This window comes from Catharus ustulatus, chromosome 5 (assembly GCF_009819885.2).
Source record: "Catharus ustulatus isolate bCatUst1 chromosome 5, bCatUst1.pri.v2, whole genome shotgun sequence".
NCBI lineage: Eukaryota > Metazoa > Chordata > Aves > Passeriformes > Turdidae > Catharus > Catharus ustulatus.
This window is the reverse complement of record NC_046225.1, coordinates 52,753,170-52,770,857: the sequence shown is the minus strand read 5'-3', so window position 1 is coordinate 52,770,857 and position 17,688 is coordinate 52,753,170. Positions and strand designations below refer to the sequence as shown.

The window sequence follows — 17,688 nt, the reverse complement described above, 5'->3', positions numbered from 1 at the left end:
TTTACATACTCTTGTTTTCAGTTCTTATCAATCATCCTCATTCCCATTCTTTACCTCTAATTATTGACTCAGTCAAATGTAAATTAATTATCTTATAATGGGTGGGATGCCACTGGTATGTTAAAAACACATAGATGTTAAGAAATACAAATTTCTCAACAATCATTTAAAAATAAATAACTGGCACAAACCGACATTGAAGCATTTGTGAATGAAGGAGAACAAAACAACCCATCCATCTGCTGTTTCTACACATCTCAAATTCACACACATGTGGGAACAAAACTCCAATAAAACCACCCACACAGGAGCTGATCCAAAAACAACCTCATCACTCAAAGGATATTTATTCTTCTTCACATCCCAAAGAGCCTGGACATTGCCATGCACCCTCTCAGAGTCAGGTTATCAGCTATAGCACAAAGATGTAAGAATCCATTTTTCCAGTAAGCCAAAACTCTGAGGAGGAATTATACTGTCCATTGTATTGGGTTTGTGTGGTGAGGTTTTGGTAGCAGGAGGACTACAGGTCTGGTTTCTGTGAGAAGCTGCTAGAAGCTTCCTCTGTGTTCCATACAGTCAGTAGCAGCTGGATTCAAGGCCAAGCTCATTCACAACATTAGCACCACCTCTGGGATAACATGGTGAAGAAGGGGGAAAAAGCCCTGGGAAACAGCAACTGCAGCTGGGAGAGGTGAGTGAGAATATATGGGAGAAACAGCTCTGCAGACACCAAGGTCAGTGCAGAAGGAGGGGGAAGAGGTGCTCCTGGGGCTAGAGATTCCTCTGCAGCCCATGGTGAGGCAACTGTGCCCTTGCAGCCCAAGGAGGTCCATGATGGAGCAGAGATCCACCTGCAGTCTTGGAAGACTCCACACTGGAGCATGTAGATGCCTGAAGGAGGCTGTGACCTCATGGAAGCCCATGTTGGAGCAAGCTCCAGGCAAGAACCTGTTGTCCTGTGGAAAGAGGAGCCCACTCTGGAGCAGGTTTGTTGATAGGATTGTCCGTTCATGGAGGAGCCATGCTGGAGCAGCCTATGCCTGAAGGATTGTGCCCCACGGAAGGGATCATGCTGAAGAGTTCTTGAACAACTGCAGCTAACTCTTGTACAACTGCAGCATTTGGAGAATTTTTGTGGAGAACTATCTCCAGTGGGAGAGACCTCAGGATGGAGCAGGGGAAGAGAGTAAGGAGGAAGAAGTGGGAAATAACAGGTGATGAACAGAGTGCAGCCCCCATTCCCCGACTTCCTGTGCCACGGGAGAGGAGGTAGGGCATCAAGAAGTAAAACTGAGCCCAGGGAACAAGAGAGGTCTGGGAGAAAGGTGTTTTGGGATTTGGTTTTATTTCTCATTATCCTACTCTGATTAGATTGTAATAAATTGAACTAATTTCCCAGCTTGAGTCTGTTTTGCCTGTGACAGCAACAGGTGAGTGATCTTTCTCTGCCCTGTTCTGGCTCACAAGGTTTTCATTTTATATTTTCTTCCCTGTCCAGTTGAGGAAGGGAGTGATGGAATGGCTTGGGTGGACAGCTGGCACCCTGCCAGGGTCAACCCTCCACACTCCACACAAATGCATATTGTAATACCAGTCTGACCAAAAACATACTAATGGTAATGCTGGACTATGTGTGATGCAGTGATACCCAAAATCTGAAAGAAAACACTAGACTTTACCAAAGGCTCCAGAATTTCCTAGGTGTACTATGAAATTTCCTACGTTTTCCTACAATTGGAACTTAACAAACAACCTCCCTAAAAATACTGATGGTTGATTAATCTAGTTCTAAGTATCAGACACCCAAGAGGAAAGGATTTTGTGGATATGGTCCAGCTGAATTAGTATCACGTCATGCCTATCAATAGCCTCCACGGACTTGTAGAGGCATCAGTCCTTTTCTAAAACACCATGACCTGAGCATTATTCTCTTATTGTCAAGCATTAAACAAGCACACAAACAAAATGAAGCATAAACAACACATAAACAGTTTCAGGAGACAAACATCCTCAGTTTTATTTCCTGTTCTGATTTTTTCTATGAAAAAGATCTAAAACCCCAAGGTTTTAAAATTCTCTCCCTGTGTAATCTTTTGTTAAATTGAAACCAAAAACCTACTTTTTTGACTTCTTGGTTATAATGTGTGTTAGTCCCTAATAATTTAACTATCAGTTATCAAAATTCAACCCTTCCCATCCAAGTTTCCTATCTGGTTTAATCAAACTTTTTCTTAATTAAGTAAAAATATATGCAATTAACAACACCAAAAGCAATAAACGAATAAATCACTAAAGTACTTCTACTTCTATTGAATCCAATGAGAGACCAAATTACACCTTCAGAAAGTTGGGCTAGGTATTTGAGGACACAAAAGAAATGAAGCTGAGATGGTTAGCTGTGGATGATACAATTTCTCCAAAGCCTGCTGCTTCTGGCCCCTGGAACTTGCTATAATAGATAAGGTCTCCTGGATACCAAGGTTGAGCCAAATTCCTTAAGAATTTGGTCACTCTCCTAACACCTCGGAAGATAATTGGTTAGAAATTTGGATGTTTAATTGGTCAGTTTCTGTTCTTTGTGTAAACTTTTATTCGTTGTAGTTGAATCCTTCCTGAACCTATAAGTATAGGTGCCTGCCCTTTGTTCAGGGAGAATCCATGTTTGACTCCCTTCGCATGAAATAAAACTCTTGCGGAAATTGTCAAGCGTGGTCTCTGGTCTTTCTCGGCTGATGAAATGTTGGTTTTCTGAGAGTTAGCTACCTGTTAGCACTCTCCGGTCCTGGCAAATACCATCAGGGACCGAAAAAGAAAACCCACAGTTAGCCAAAGTACAGAATCAATTGCAAGATGAAACAAGGCAAGGAAATCTGACCCAGCTCTTTCAAAGTGCAGTTGGCTCTGTTCTTCAGAGTCCGGGCTGATAAACTGTCTAATTCTTGAATTAAATAAACTTGGATCTAGAACTTCCTCCTGGGCAAAAGGGATGTCAGTAATAAAGCAAGAAATGTTCCGAAGGGAGAAAAAAACCCAGAAATATATCGTCTGTTCATGTTCCAGCACCAGATGTGTTTTAATTTACTGTACATGCTATGCTAGACACTGCAAAAAGAGACAAGCCACACTCTATAGCCCTGAAAGTGCCACAGTCAAAGAGTAAAGCAAATATGTCTAGAAAAGTAATAGTAAAGACCAAGGGTTAACCCTCCAACGCTGTTTTAAAATGGTATTAGATTAGAGTTGAATGAGAATTAAAACCACCATACCACGATTTTTCTCCCTTTCCTCTTTGCTGAAATTCAGATGAGTGTTTTCACTGAAACTTTAAAATGCAAGAGTATCTTCCAACAGCAAACAAACACCAGCAACTGAGATCTGATGAAGTCCAAAATAAATATATATATGTATATAACAAAGAGAAAATAATTATAAATAATGAAGCAAATATAACCCACCTTTTGTGCATGGAATCCATCTTCAAGTTGAAAAACCAGTAAAAGTCCTCTGCATACTTGGTTAGTATCCTCAAAATAGAATTTCAGACACATGTAATGTTCAAGATGAGAAATCTCACATGAGACGCTAATTCCTCAATAATTATCTACCTCAGGACTTTTTGAACAAGCAATACAATTCTAAGCATTAATGCAGCTTCCTTACAATGCATGTATTAGGAGCACAATGAAAGGAAACTTTCAACAGTTCCAACTAAAAATACATTTACTTCTGTAATATTTACATAACTATGCAGTTTAGGAGGAAATAAACCTATCTGTAGTCTAGAATATTTCCCTTGGCAAGACTGTTCACATAATTCTGCATTTCTAATTTCAAGTCTGCTTCTGATGTTACACAGATGTTCCAGAAATCAGTCAACTGCATCTCCTCTTTGCACATACAGAAAAGAGGAAGCAGAACCCTCACTACCAACTCTTGTTCATATCAAGATCTCTTGCAGAGCTCTACCTTACCAAAATTTTTGTCCATCAAGGAGAGTAATTAATGCAGCATACTGAGAGATGACAGAAACAAGCTAGTAACAGGGCCAAAATGACACAGCTAAAAACCTTTGCAGGCCAATCATCTTTACACTAAAATGGTTATCAAAGATACCTCACATTGTGGCTTCCTCCAAAAAATCATCAAAATTAACAGACAATATTCCCTATGACAAGACAGCTGTAATGAAGCCACAAATAATATGACAATAAAAGGCAATCTGGGGCTGAAGGAATTCAAGAAAGCAGCCATTCAGTTAGCATTGTGAACAGGGACATGAGCCTGGGAGAAAATCAACATCTGTGAATCAAGACAAGACCAGGGATTATTAATGTTTCTCAGTAAGCAGCAAGAGTGTTTGCCTGTTGATACCATCTAGACTTCAAGTTAAAAGAGACAATTCTATTGCTAGGCATTAATCCATGATACTGAATAGAGTAAGGTACTTGCTGACAGAACAATGATATCACAATTAGGCAAAACAGTGGCAGCTTTACTTCAAATATAATTCAAAGAAAAAGCTTTGCTGCAAGGATAAAATCAAATACACCATCAGCTTTCATCAGAACTGACTCTAGTGCACACATAGCTATTAAAATCACCTTTTAGTTGTAACATGTTTAACTTTCTTACCACCTTTCTTTGTGAGGTTTTAAAGTAAATTAAAATAAACAGTTTGCCATAAAGAAAAATTTGCAATTAGTTAAAATAAAACAGATGTTCCTGAATACCTCTGTTAAACCTTTAGGAATCTTATACCATTTATTTTTACCAACCAATTCAACCAAGTTTTGTTTGGGGCTGGTTTCAATTAACTGATTCAGTCATTTTTCATGACAGGCAAAAATAAAAAGCACTGTATTTCTGTTCATGCATCTTGAAATGTACCAGCTACATACCATCTTTTCCACAGTCAGCTCACATATGTTCATGCACCATTTCTGAATTTTACACTGCTGGGGGTTGTGTTCTATCAGTTTGTTCTATCAGTGTTCAAAAAAAGACATTTCACATTTCTGCCTGTATGTCATTATTACTTACCCAGAGAGGAACCACAGCTCTCCTTGGCCGGGTATGAAAAGCTATTCAGGACCAGCACCATGCCAAAAGTGTGAAGAATCTCTCTGACAAGAACTGCAGAAGGGAATTTACATGTGTAAAGCATGGGGTTAAAGGATAGTCACAGCAGATGAACTCATCGAAGCACTCACGAAAAGTTAATACAATAATTAAAGGTTTGCAAAGCTGGTGTTTGGTCACATCGAGGACTTTCTTTTTAACTGTAATTGTCATCGTCACCTGCACATCAAGTAGATGAAACACGGGCTAAATGCTACCACAAGTCAGAGTGAGCAGAGACTGTACCACATTTATGCCCAAGCCTACTTTGCTTTGGTATAAATAGACACAAGGATCAAAGCTGTGGAAATCAAACTGATAACCCAGAGTCACCTTGCAGGACACAATTTTCTAACTTACTGATTATAAATATTGTTTTCTCTTGACAAAACAGTGACTACAAATCAGCATTATAGTCAATCTCAGCAAATATTTCCAAAAAAAAAAAACAGACTAACCAAAGCCCCGAGTAAAAATGGGTTTCACAGAGGTTTTGAACCTTCCCCTCACCAGAATCTCCCAATGGTGAGTTCCATTATTTTCCCTTGAGTGCCTGTCCTTCCTCTAACTCTCTGCAGTTGAACTTCAGTGAAGATGTTTTGTATCATTTCTAAAGCTAAAGAAGAGCTAAACTCTCAGCAGAGCAGCCCACATCGTGTGAAGTCTCGCTGTCTGCCACAGTTCAGTTTCCTTTATACTACACACTACTTAATTATATATAAAAAACATTTACAGTAGTTTCACGAATACAAGCCGCACGGATTATAAGCCGCACCCCCGGTGCCTCGACAATGTTGCTGTCTTTGTCAATAGATAAGCCGCACCCCGAATATTAGCCGCACTTTCGTTCGTCGCGAGAATCCGTGCGCAGCTTTCACAAATTGGCCAATTAGTAACAGGATCGCGGCATAGCGGGCTTTACTGGCTCGGGGCGGGGCCAGGCAGGCTCGGCCCGCTCATGGTTGCCGACGGGGCCGGGTGGCCCAGCTCAGCGCCATGGCTCGGCGGGGCTGGCCGGGTGGTGCTGCCACCGCCGCCGGGCTCGCTGGCCCCCCTCTCCCGTCAGCAATGCCCCGCTGCCGCGTTCGCTCGCCCGGCTGGCAGGGCTGCCGCCGCCGCCGCCGGGCTCGCCGGCCGCCCCGCGCCGCGTTCGCTCGCTCCGGCCGGCGGGCTGCCACCGCCGCCGCCGCTGGGCTCACCGCTCGCCCCGCGCCGCGTTCGCCCCCGCGCCGCGTTCGCTCGCGCCGCGCCTCGCTCACCCCGCGCCGCGCTCGCCCCGCGTCGCGTTCGCCCCGCGCCGCGTTCGCTCGCGCCGCGCCCGCCCCGCGCCGCGTTCGCTCGCGCCGCTTTCGCTCGCGCCGCGCCTGCCCCGCGCCGCGCCCCGCCCCGCGCCGCTTTCGCTCACGCCGCGCCTCGCTCGCCCCGCGCCGCGCTCGCCCTGCGCCGCGTTCGCTCGCCCCCGCCAGCAGGGCTGCTGCCGCCGCTGCCAGGCTCGCCGGCCACCCCCTCCGTCTGCACCGCCGCCGCATTTCCTCGCCCTGACCGGCACTGCAGGCCCCCGCACCGCCGGGCTCCCCCACGCTGCTGGCCCCGATTCTGCTGGGCTTCCCCCGCTGCCAGGCAGCCCCACCCGTCGGCCTTCCTGCTTCTGCCATGCTCCCCTGCACTGCTAGCCCCAGTTCTCCCGGGCTCCCCCGCCCCGCTGGCTCAGGCTCTGCCGCCCTCCCTGCCCCGCCCTGCTGGCTCAGGCTCTGCCTCCCGCCCCCCGCACTGCTGGCCCCGCCTCTGCCAGGCTTTCCCACCTCAGCCGGGGCCGGCCGGGCTCCAGCTTGGCTTGGGGCTGCCGTGGGCTCTCACTTCCGTGTTGGCAGCTTTTAGAATTTTGTTAATGTATTAGCCGCCCCGGAATATTGGCCGCACTTGCGGGTTTCCACCAAAATTTTGGTCAAATTGGTGCGGCTTGTATTCGTGAAATTACTGTACACTTTAATTTCACTCTGCACATTTTTTAGGTTTTGGAGGGTAACTCCCATGTTATCAGTTTTGTATGTTCATATTTTTATGTATTTAAAAATAGCATTCCTGCTAGTCACCAAGATGACTAGTCAAATGCCAGGAATTGCCCTGATACAGTATCTGACATCAGAACACATTTGCACACTCCCTTTTCCTGATACCTGGAGTGCACCAGCAGTAAGACATTTCAGTGCAGCACCAAATGCAGGCACACATCACCAGGCTGCACAGAAAAGATTAGTCCCTTTCCAAAATGTGCAGATAAACTGGCTCATGTGCTGTGAGACTACACATGGCCCCATGAATATGGAAAATTTTCTTCATGGATTAAACCTGGTTTTATAGAAAAGGTTGGAAGTATGACAGAGGCTCAGATAATTTTCTGAAATATTCTAATACCACTTAAGAAACTCATTCTCCCTTGTGGAATCAGAGAAACTAGCTCTAATTATCTGTGGCACATTTAGCTGTTTTATGAATTATTTGGCACATGGGAAAAAAAACTAGTACGTGGGCTTCTGGTTCCAAAGTTTTAATTGATGGCTCATTAAAAGCCATCCTTTCCAATTTATTTACTCAAGGATTTTGAAATCCAGAAACCTGTAATATCAGACAACTGCAGTTATATACTTCTGTTTATCATAACGTCAGCTACATTCCCTGAGGTCACATAGTTCCAAGTTCTTTCCAAACAAACCTTGCCTACCTTGCTAAAACCTTCCACTCCTTAATTTCTGATAATAGCTATGGTTTCCACTTGAGTAACAGGAAAGTTTTTTTGTGCGCACTCTGACTTTCAGAGGGCTTCTCTGTCTTCCAGCCAACAAAAGAAGCCAGATGAGTTCTTAAGGTTACACACAACAAGGGGATGTTAATTTTATTGCAGAGGTTTCAAGGGTTCCTGGCCTAAAACTCTGAGGCTTTAGAAAAAAAAATTCACACAAGGCACCACATAATCCAGCTGTCCCTGATTGTGAGAAAGAGATGGGCAAAACAAGCTGTTTGATCATCTTCAGTTTTCTCTGGGTTAAATGAGTCACACACTGAAGCAGTAGTAGGAGGGGAAGGAGAAAGCAGAGAAAACATTTACTTCCACAGCCCTGAATGAAATGTCTGTAATTTGGTAATAGGTGTGCTACATTAATTTTGGGGCTAAGTATAATGAGAGAGCTAAAGGTGTTAAATTTGACTTTTCTTCTACAGGTTATAAACAGTCACTCACAGTTCAAGGTTTCAGGTCAAGAAATCTCAACCTACTCAGACCTCAGGCAAAAAGAAGCATCAAAATTAAAACCTTTTGCTACTAATGGAAGACAGAAATAAGACAAAATATAAACATTCTATACTCCATGGGGATTTCCCTTCTTCTCTTGTATACATGTTGAAACACATTTTTGAAGGGAAACTTCCTGCTTGATGGTCACCTAGCTCTTGTATTTCAAACAATATTCCCTTGTCGGGGCAAAGAGGAAGTTTGCTGTCATCATCTTTAGCAGTTGTGAATGTTTGCTTGAGCCCAGCCATGCTTTCTTGAAGCTAAAAGTACAGTATAAGTATGAACAGAGGGGCCTGTTTTGTTTCTATAAAGGAAAGCAAATACTAAAGTAAATGTAGTTTGTTTTTCTAACTCAGTGAATAACGCCTTACCTGCTGTCTCAAGATCTGGGAAATTTTTTCAGGCTCTGACTGTTATTGACTTTCTGTTCACAAGTCATAAGCATGCTACAAGAGATACTGTTTCAGCTGAAAAGGACAGATTATTTTAATAAGAAGTATAAAGTGAGATATAGGGATGAGAAGACAAAAAGTAGAAAGATAGTAGGGCAAAAGCATGATTTAGAGACGTCAAAATAGAGACAGTTTCTCAAAATATAGATAATATGATGAAGGCAGTTCTGTTACTGTAGATGCCCTCCTTCTCCTTCTGGTCAGGGTATCTCTTAGGATCAAAATGGTACCAGGGCTCTAGGGGTACTAGAGCTCTACCAAGACACGGCTCCTCCCTTGCTGCAATGCCGAGCTAATAAGTGAAGTACCTCATCTTTTTTTTTCCTGCTTAAGAAAAAAACCCAAAACTTTTCTTCCTTGCTCAGTCCTTGTTTTTGGCAAGGACAAAAGTTCATAAACTTCTGTATCTGGATCCTATCCTTTTAATCTTCACCGAATATGAGCAGAGACTATCTGGCAACCATTTTGGGCTCTGGACTTCAGGCATCTTCTCAGGATCCTTAATTTTTTTCCACATGAACCAATTTTAGCAAAAGATCTACTTTGATAAAGCTGTCTAAATTTTGTGATTAAAGCAACTGTGCAAACTATCCAGCAGCTGAAGCATCCATCCACATGACTATACCAGCTGCTCCAGATTTTCTTCGGCTCAGAAAAACTCACTACAATATTTCAAGTCGTATTTCAAAATCCACATTCAAATTCATTTGCAATTTGCTACCTCAAGAGATTTGAAAGAAGATGAATTGAATTTTGACTACAGTTAGGAGGCAACACAGACAACTAGTTAAAAGAAAATTGTGTAATAAAACGTTAAATACATTTACATTGAATGGAAATAATATTTATTGTTTCACTAAGAAAAAACAGGTGAAAATCCATTAGAAATATTCTTAATCGGTTTCCTCATACAAATTTTCATCAGCTTTTAACAGGTTAATGCTAATGGCTGCCCTGAGGTTAGCCCAGAATAGGGCATGCTTGCTCCTCTCCTTTGGCCACTCCAGGTAGGTGCGCTTTGCCATGAGAGCTTTCAGCTTGTGATACCTGGCAGGGATAAGGTGCGCAGGGATGGGCTCCAGTAAAATGAGGATTAAGCTGTTGGAATTCTCACTGAACAACTTGTGATGGGCAAAGTACAGCTCATAGTGACACCATTCACTCTGCACAAAGTTGGGAGACAACACAAAGATCGACTTGTAGCTCTTCTCAATGCAGTCAATGATGTTCTCCACAATGCTCTTGCCGGGGATAAAGTTTCTCTCGTGCTGGCACAGTTTGATGCAGCCTTCCCCCTTCTCCAGGTTTGGGATCAGCTCATTTTTCACCCACAGCGAATCGCGCTCGCTGTAGGAAATGAATGCGTGGAATTGCAGAACGTTCCCCTGATCTACGCGGGGGCTGTGCCAAGCTCTGCGCTTCGTCTGTGTCCACTGCCAGGTCATCCGCATGTACCACGGCACGTCCAGGTAGATGCACAGAAAGGCCACCGTGGCCACCAGCACCAGCGTCAGCAGCAGAGCAGTCACCAGCATAAGCGTCGTGTTGCAGGCCAGCAGGCTCAGGTGGAAGTCCTTGAGCTGCGTTCCTCGCAGGCTCTCCGGGTACTCGCACTCATATGCCGCTGGCCAGCCAAACAGCTTCCCCCCTGACTGCCTCTCCAGGCGGATAAAGGCTTGCAGCTCACAGGAACACTTGAAGGGGTTGTGCCCAGCCTGCAGCTCCCTGACCCTTGGGCAGCTCTGGAAGAAGTCAGCGGAAGGGGTGAGGATCGAATTCATCTCGATGTTCAGGAACTGCAGGGATGTAAAGCCACTGCACCCCGGCAGGTCAGCCAGCCTGTTCGATGCCAGGTTCAGCTCTTCCAAGGATTTCAGCTCCACCATCCCCCTGGGGACATTGCTGATCTGATTGTTTGCTAGGCTGAGCTTTTTGACGTTGGCTGGCAAGCACTCAAACACGGCATCCGCCAACTGATTGGAGGACAGGTCCAGCTCAGTCAGAGACTCAGCCCACTGGCACTGCACCTCGGCTCCATCGTGGCGCAGCAGGTTGTTGCTCATGTCCAGGTATTTCAGTGATTTCATATAGCTGGTCATGGAGCTTACCTTGCGAAGGCTCTCAAATTTATTCTTCTTCAAGATTAATGTCTCCAGCTGAAGTAGGTTTTCACATTTTTGAAAAAGAAGATCTGTTAAATCATTCTTTAAAAAATTCAGGTATCTAAAGCGACTCTTAGATGAAGGACAAATCATATGAATCATCTCTGAATCAGCTATTGTCATGTTTGCAATATTCATGTCTGCAAATATTTTGTATAGGTCATCCTGTACGAAGTATAAGTCCGTGATTATAGTCTTCTTCATTGTCAGCGCTTTCATAGAGGTACCTGAATAGTTAAAGTTATAACTTTTAATGTCTGACAGCTGTGTTACATTGTTAGTATTGAAGTATTCAATGGATGAGTGCCATACAGTCTGAAAAATTTCCATAAGATAATTCCAATTCACTGACACATTTGTCAGTGTCAGATTTTGTAACCTGGATCCTTGTCTGAAATTAGATAAAAAAGCTACCAATTTTTTTACATTGCAATTAGTGATTTCTGACAATGACAGACTTTCTGTAGTATTTTGTATCACAACCCAATCAGAACCAGCTTTGCACTGAGGACTCTTTCCGTACAGGGGTGGCAGGCTCTTGATTTTTTTGTTAGAACCATTTTCTGGAAAATTGTTAGAAACAGATGTAAAGAGTTCATCTTCCACAGACAGGTTGGCATAGTTCCAAAAAGTCAATGCAAACAGACACTTGTAAAGAAAAAACTTCCTGAGAAAGCTCATATTTTGTGTCATACTGTTTTCTGTATCCCTGGAGATGCTCAATGATTTTCTTAACTGTCCATCTTTGTTGTAATCCTGCTGGAAAACAAAGAAACACAAGCAAAAACCAGATCGTATTATTAAGCAGCAGGAACCATCAGAGAGAGATATTTTTAAGGTTACAATTTCTCATTTCTCCTTTTGATTAAAAAAGCAATTATTTTCTACAATCATTCAGGAGAGACATTCTTTATTAACAGAACACCACTGAAAACTTACTTGGCTGCTATGGTGTATTTAACAAAAAATGAATAGTTTTTTTACAACACATGTCTGATTTCACAGGTGTCTAAAATTTGCTGCTTACTTACAGAATTACTGCTGTGATACAGTGTATTATGAAGGCTTCCTAAACCGTGTAATACACTTTGATTAGGAAGTACAATAATTGGGGCAGCACAGTCATCCTCTCCTCAGATTCTCTCTTAAGGGATGTGAACTGGACTCAGAGACATTATTTTAAAATGTACATTATTTTAAAAACTAACATTTGAACTGAAATACAGGATGGAGGTTCAAGAGCCTGAATCAAAAGCTGAACATCTTTAGATAGCTTGGATCATCAGTGCTTCTTTTAACTGGGGAAACTGGGGCAAGGGTAGAATGATCTATATTTATGCCTTGCCTAAGTCCACAGAAGAGTTCACTTCTTGTCTGAGCTAGAGCATTTCCTGAATTTAGACTCTGAATGTGGGGCGCTCACATGTCTGGTTTTCAGGTGTACACAGAGAACACCAGACACACACTGGGAATATTTGCAGACTACACCAAAATATATCAATTGTAGAACCCCTGTATACAAAATCCAGTCATGATCTAAGGATCTAAGGACACTGACCTCACACATCTCTGTTGTGAAAGAGAAGTTTGTTTAAACAGACTTTAGAGGAAAAAAAATCATAACTGTGCCTTTGCCTTGGTTTTCCCTATTAGAGGTCACTTTTTTGGGTTTTTTTCCCCTTCTGAATGTAGAAGTTTAGGGTAGCCAGACTCCTGTTGTTTAAGTCAGCCGTTGAGAATACTGTCTTAAATCATCTTTTAGGTCTTGCATAAATCCATTAGACCGCCCCTCCAAAAGAGGAACTGGTAAGATCTTGGTTAACACTTTTACATGTGTAAGTCTTATTTAAAGTTGTTTTCCAGATTTATAATATCTTTTTATTTCCTCTTCTTTTCCCTTCCCTCTCATTAATTTTAAACCATTGTGTTGCCTGAAGTTTCCCATAGTACTCATCAATGACTGCACTGTCCATGATATTGAAGGGGCTAAATTGTGAGTTTATATTTCTAATGACTATACAATGCGACAGAAGCTATCATCTGATGGACTGATTTACAACGTCAAGGACTACATTCACTGTACCACTAACTACTCCACAAGCTTTCTCAGAATTACTGGGGCAAAATACGTTCCACTCAATCTAACAAAAAAAAAAAAAAACAACCCAAAACTCCACTGAGTTCTTTTATAAGAATGCATGAAACTAAGCTTGGAAATCATGTAGAAATAGTGGGGTAATGTGGCAAAACTTTTCCAGCCTTCTTCCAAATTCTCATTTGGAAAAATTATAAGCATTACAGCCCTCAAAAGCATTTGGGTATATTCAGTCTGTTCTTCTGATTGTTTGGGCAACTCTACTAATGTGTTTATAATTAAACAAAATACATAGCTTCAAGAGAAATCTGGGAAAAAATCTATCTTTAAACCATTATTCCTTCTTTGGATAAAATTTCAGCAATATCCATGGACCAGATGAAAAAAAGGATATTATTCTTCTACATGTGTTTTATTTTCTTTCTCATTCATTTATCCTAGCATTCAGTCAAATTATTTATGTAACTTCAAACTTTCTTTAGAATATCCTATGAAGCAACACAAGTAAAAACTTTTATAACATACAACCTGTGATTAGAGGGCTAATGCTGTAGAAATTATTCTTTCTAGTCATTCAGCTTTTAATTCAGAAGTATCCTCATGTATTCAAACTTGATAAAAAAAGTTTAATCAAGAAAAGCAATCCGGGAGGGTAGGCAAGCCAAGAGGATAACAAGAAAGTGTCCTGTTGATTAAAGAGGGAAGGGAGAGATAAAAAATCAGGTTTTAAGAGTTTTTCCAATGTAAAATTGGTATAAACTGACTAAAGTTCCGTATAAGAAATATACAGAATATATTTAGCTAAGACAGCTCAGTATAAAGGACTCCACAAGTTAGCAGCATAGCAAAAAACTCTAATGTTACAAACATGCCTTTCACAAGGATGAAACACACGATCAAGTTAGACCCACTCCTTAACTGTAGAAAAACCATTGCCATCACTCTGTCCCCCTTAACTATGAGTGTAGTGCTAATAAAAAGAGAATGTTACTTGGACAGTTTCTTCCAATAAATATACCGAACACAACACATTGTTGCTTACCCATACACTTGAAAGAACACCGTACACTTGCTATGGAAAACAAGACTCATTTTCAAATAAGGTAAGAATACAAAACAATTCCAGCTAACTAGCACAAAGTAAAAAAAAAAAAAATTCTCACCAGAAATCCCTGCTCTCCGAAAAAGCAGAAAGTGCTCTCAGGAAAACAAAAAAAGTAAAACTTCCCGCAACTCTATCCTACTGAGCATTGTTATACTTAGGAACGCCCAAATTTTTATACACGTCTGTGCCACCTACTGACAGCCTGTGAAATGGCATTTGCTTTTCTCCAGATATATTTTTCACATACATTACTGTAATATCTCCACTATTCTATTATTATTGAAGCTTGTATTTTTATGCTTTGCAATATATTAAACAAGAGAAAAATTAATCTTTTTACCAACTTTCTACCTTTATTAAATTAATATGAAAATAGATACTTATTTTGAACAAGAAATTCAAACATCTTCTTATCTGAACTTAGTAATTACCTAATTACCTATATGCATTATTGTAATTTTTTGCCCATTTTGCTATACCAATTTAGTTGTCAGGTTCTTATAAAGGCTGGTTAAGAAAAGTACCATTAGTCTTAGTTTAATTTCCATTTAATGGGAATGGAATAATAATCCCTCTCCTGCTCCAGCAGTGTTGTGATTGGGTTAAACAGTGAACATGGAAACACTGAGCGGGGTTTGGTTTTTGTTTTGATCTTGGTCCTGAATGCCCAAACACAGGGTTATTGTTCTGGCAAAGACATAAACCACTCTTTCTTTATTTCTGTATAATGTTGGTCAGAAATTCTACCATAGCTGAGATCTAAATACAGAATTGCCACACTGTAACCTACCTATCTGGGTTAGCATATCACAACACATTCATGATTTAACATTTCAATGATTCAGGAATCGGAGAAAATAATCTAAAAACCTATTTTTTTCACTTTGAAACTTATTCTGTAGATTATATTTAATTTCTGAGCCTCAAGTGAAAAGAGGGCATCCAAAAATGAAACGGAAAAATAGGACAGGTAGTAAGCAACAGAATATGGAAAATTCTCTGTTAAAATGCTGATGAGTCTTATAGTACTCTATGATTTTATGATTCGTTCTCCATTTCTGTCAATTCAGACAACACTATTCACAGCTGATTTCCAAATGACACCTTATAATGATGCTACATACAAACCTTCCCCATTGCCTGCTCTTAGCTGGAAAGACTTTGCTATCCATCCTTAGGATGAGATAAAATACTAAGGTCATCCTAATACCTTGCTTCTACCAAATATTAATTCCTGTTTTGTAATGTAACAGCTGAACTTCTTGAACATACCCTACACGTTAGTGTGGCTGAATACAGAACCAGGTACTACACAGGTACTGTGTATTAACTGCTGTAAGGTACAGACTTATTTCAGAGGATCTCTTCAATTCAGTGACAGTGTGAGCTGCCACTGGCATTGCCTGTATGCCTGTGTACTATAAAAACAGATGAACAATACATTAAACAGTAAAATAAGCATATTTCCATTAATTGCACACCATTAACCCTTTAGGATTTACCACTCAGATTTACCAGTGCAATCACTGGAGGTAGATAATACAGTCCATGAATGCCTTGCATACTTCCATGTTCTGTTAAAAGTAGCCAAATGTCTTTTCACCTTTATTTATATTTATCTGTTTATTAAAATGCAGGTATCTTTTCTGAAACCCATTAGAAAGATGATGACAGAGTAGTAACAAACATCAGTGAAATCTGAGATAAGTTGTGGAAGTATTCCATCTTTAATGCTTATTTATTCCAAAAACATTTGCAATATTACCATAGTGAAACAGTACAAGTGAAATAAATTACTGAAAATTGAAAGAGAAAAAAAATTAGAAAATGTTAAGTGTAAAAGTCTTAAATTCAAAAAAGTAGTTTAGGAACTTACAAAATGTATGCATCCTTATATCCAAACAGACACACATCCACATTCACGTACATATAATGTTAATTTCACCCTTAGGTGATTAACTTCACATTACAACAGTTATTAACAACGTCTTGCATTAATAATGTCTTGCAGCTCTATAATATGCATGGCTATGTAAAGATTCTGCAAAACTGACAGTGTAAGGTCCACATTACAGTCAAAATTATTGTCTGTCATGGGTTAAACAATCTCCAGCTACTGTGATTCCTCCTGAGACACTGCTCTTACTCTTCCACAAGCTCCACTGAAAAGCAGAGGGAAATCCCTAGGGCCGCTCTAGATTTCATTTTCAATAAATATATCTAACATTAATAAATTATCCAGCATGCCCTGACACAAATTCTCACTGGAAGACCTTCAAAAGAAACTTATTATGTAGGGCTACAAACACTTGGTCTGCTACCAACTGCCTTAATGAGAAAATTCAGAGACTTATGCCTGGTAAATGTCTAAGTCACATAGCATAATCAGTATTTGTGAAACATACTTGAGAACTGGGGTTTTGTGACCTCTTGGAGTAGCTCTCCTCAATGGCTCACAATGCGCTGGTTTGCCTGCTGTGTCAAAAGTCACTTCTCTCGTTGGCAGGCTAGTGATAGAAATGACGCCATTATGATCCGTGGAATTGCCTTCCATCACTGTAAAGGGCACGCTTCGCCTTAAAACGAGGTGGCAAAAAGAGGCATGGGTATGAGGAAATACACTGAAACAAGAAGCACAGGCTGTTGGGAAGAGCCTGAAACCTGAAACTTGCTCAACCAAAGGTTTCACCAACTGACTGGAAAATGTGTGCACACACCGCCGACTTTGGTCAGGGGCATTTCCTGTAAACACAGCGAAAACGGAGGTGCCTGAAAAGCTACATCTCGGTTTAATTCCACAACCTCCAGGGTCTGTAAGTGCTCACTTTGAGGAAGGATTAGACTTTCCAAAAAGGAAAATAAATTTTTTTATGCCAGCTCAGTAACTGGATTAATTCGGACTTTTTCTCTCAGAGGATAGCTGTGCACTGAACCAGCTTCCCAGCGAAGCAGCCACAGCACCAAGCTTGTCCGAGGCCAAGAAGCGTTTGGAGACAACGCTCTCAGCACGTGGTGTGATTCTTGGGGTGTCCTGCACAGGGCCAGGAGTTGGACTCGTTTATCCAGACAGGTCCCTTTCAACTCAGCGTATTCTATGGAATTCACCCCTTTTCCGCCTCAGCGCGGACGCGGCGGTGCCGCAGGCTCTGAGGGAAGCGCTGCCGCAGCCGCGCCCGACGCTCCGGGACGGCGCTTCCAGGGGGTCCCGCCGGGCCAGGCCGCGTCCCCCGCGCCGGGGGCCGTGAGGGGCGGCCATGGAGGCCGGGGCGGCTCCCTGCGCTGGGTCAGAGAAGCCTGGAGCCCGAGGACGCCCAGCACAGGAGCGACGCTGGTCCTGTACACCAGGCGGCCGCCTGACACTGCCGGAAGCAGAGCGGGGGACAAAAGCCAGCCCTCCCTCCTCCCTGGGGCCGGCCTGGGCTGCCTGGCCCTCTCTGCCTCCTCCCCCCGCTGCTGCCGAC

General features: G+C 42.0%; 1 protein-coding gene across 1 annotated transcript; it reads right to left on the bottom strand.

Annotated features, from left to right (window-relative positions):
• Positions 1-9,698: 9,698 nt before the first annotated feature.
• On the bottom strand, positions 9,699-14,368 carry LOC116996522 (toll-like receptor 1). The gene is made up of 2 exons (XM_033060281.1): positions 14,286-14,368; positions 9,699-11,786 (listed from the first exon to the last, which is right to left on the bottom strand). The coding sequence occupies exon 2, from the start codon at positions 11,718-11,720 to the stop codon at positions 9,759-9,761; it is 1,962 nt and encodes a 653-aa protein (XP_032916172.1). The 5' UTR covers positions 11,721-11,786; positions 14,286-14,368; the 3' UTR covers positions 9,699-9,758.
• Between the last annotated feature and the right edge of the window lie 3,320 nt (positions 14,369-17,688).

What these genes read in the sequence shown, in the direction of transcription:
- LOC116996522 (XM_033060281.1), bottom strand. Translation starts at nt 11,720, where the DNA reads ATGACACAAAATATGAGCTTTCTCAGGAAGTTTTTTCTTTACAAGTGT.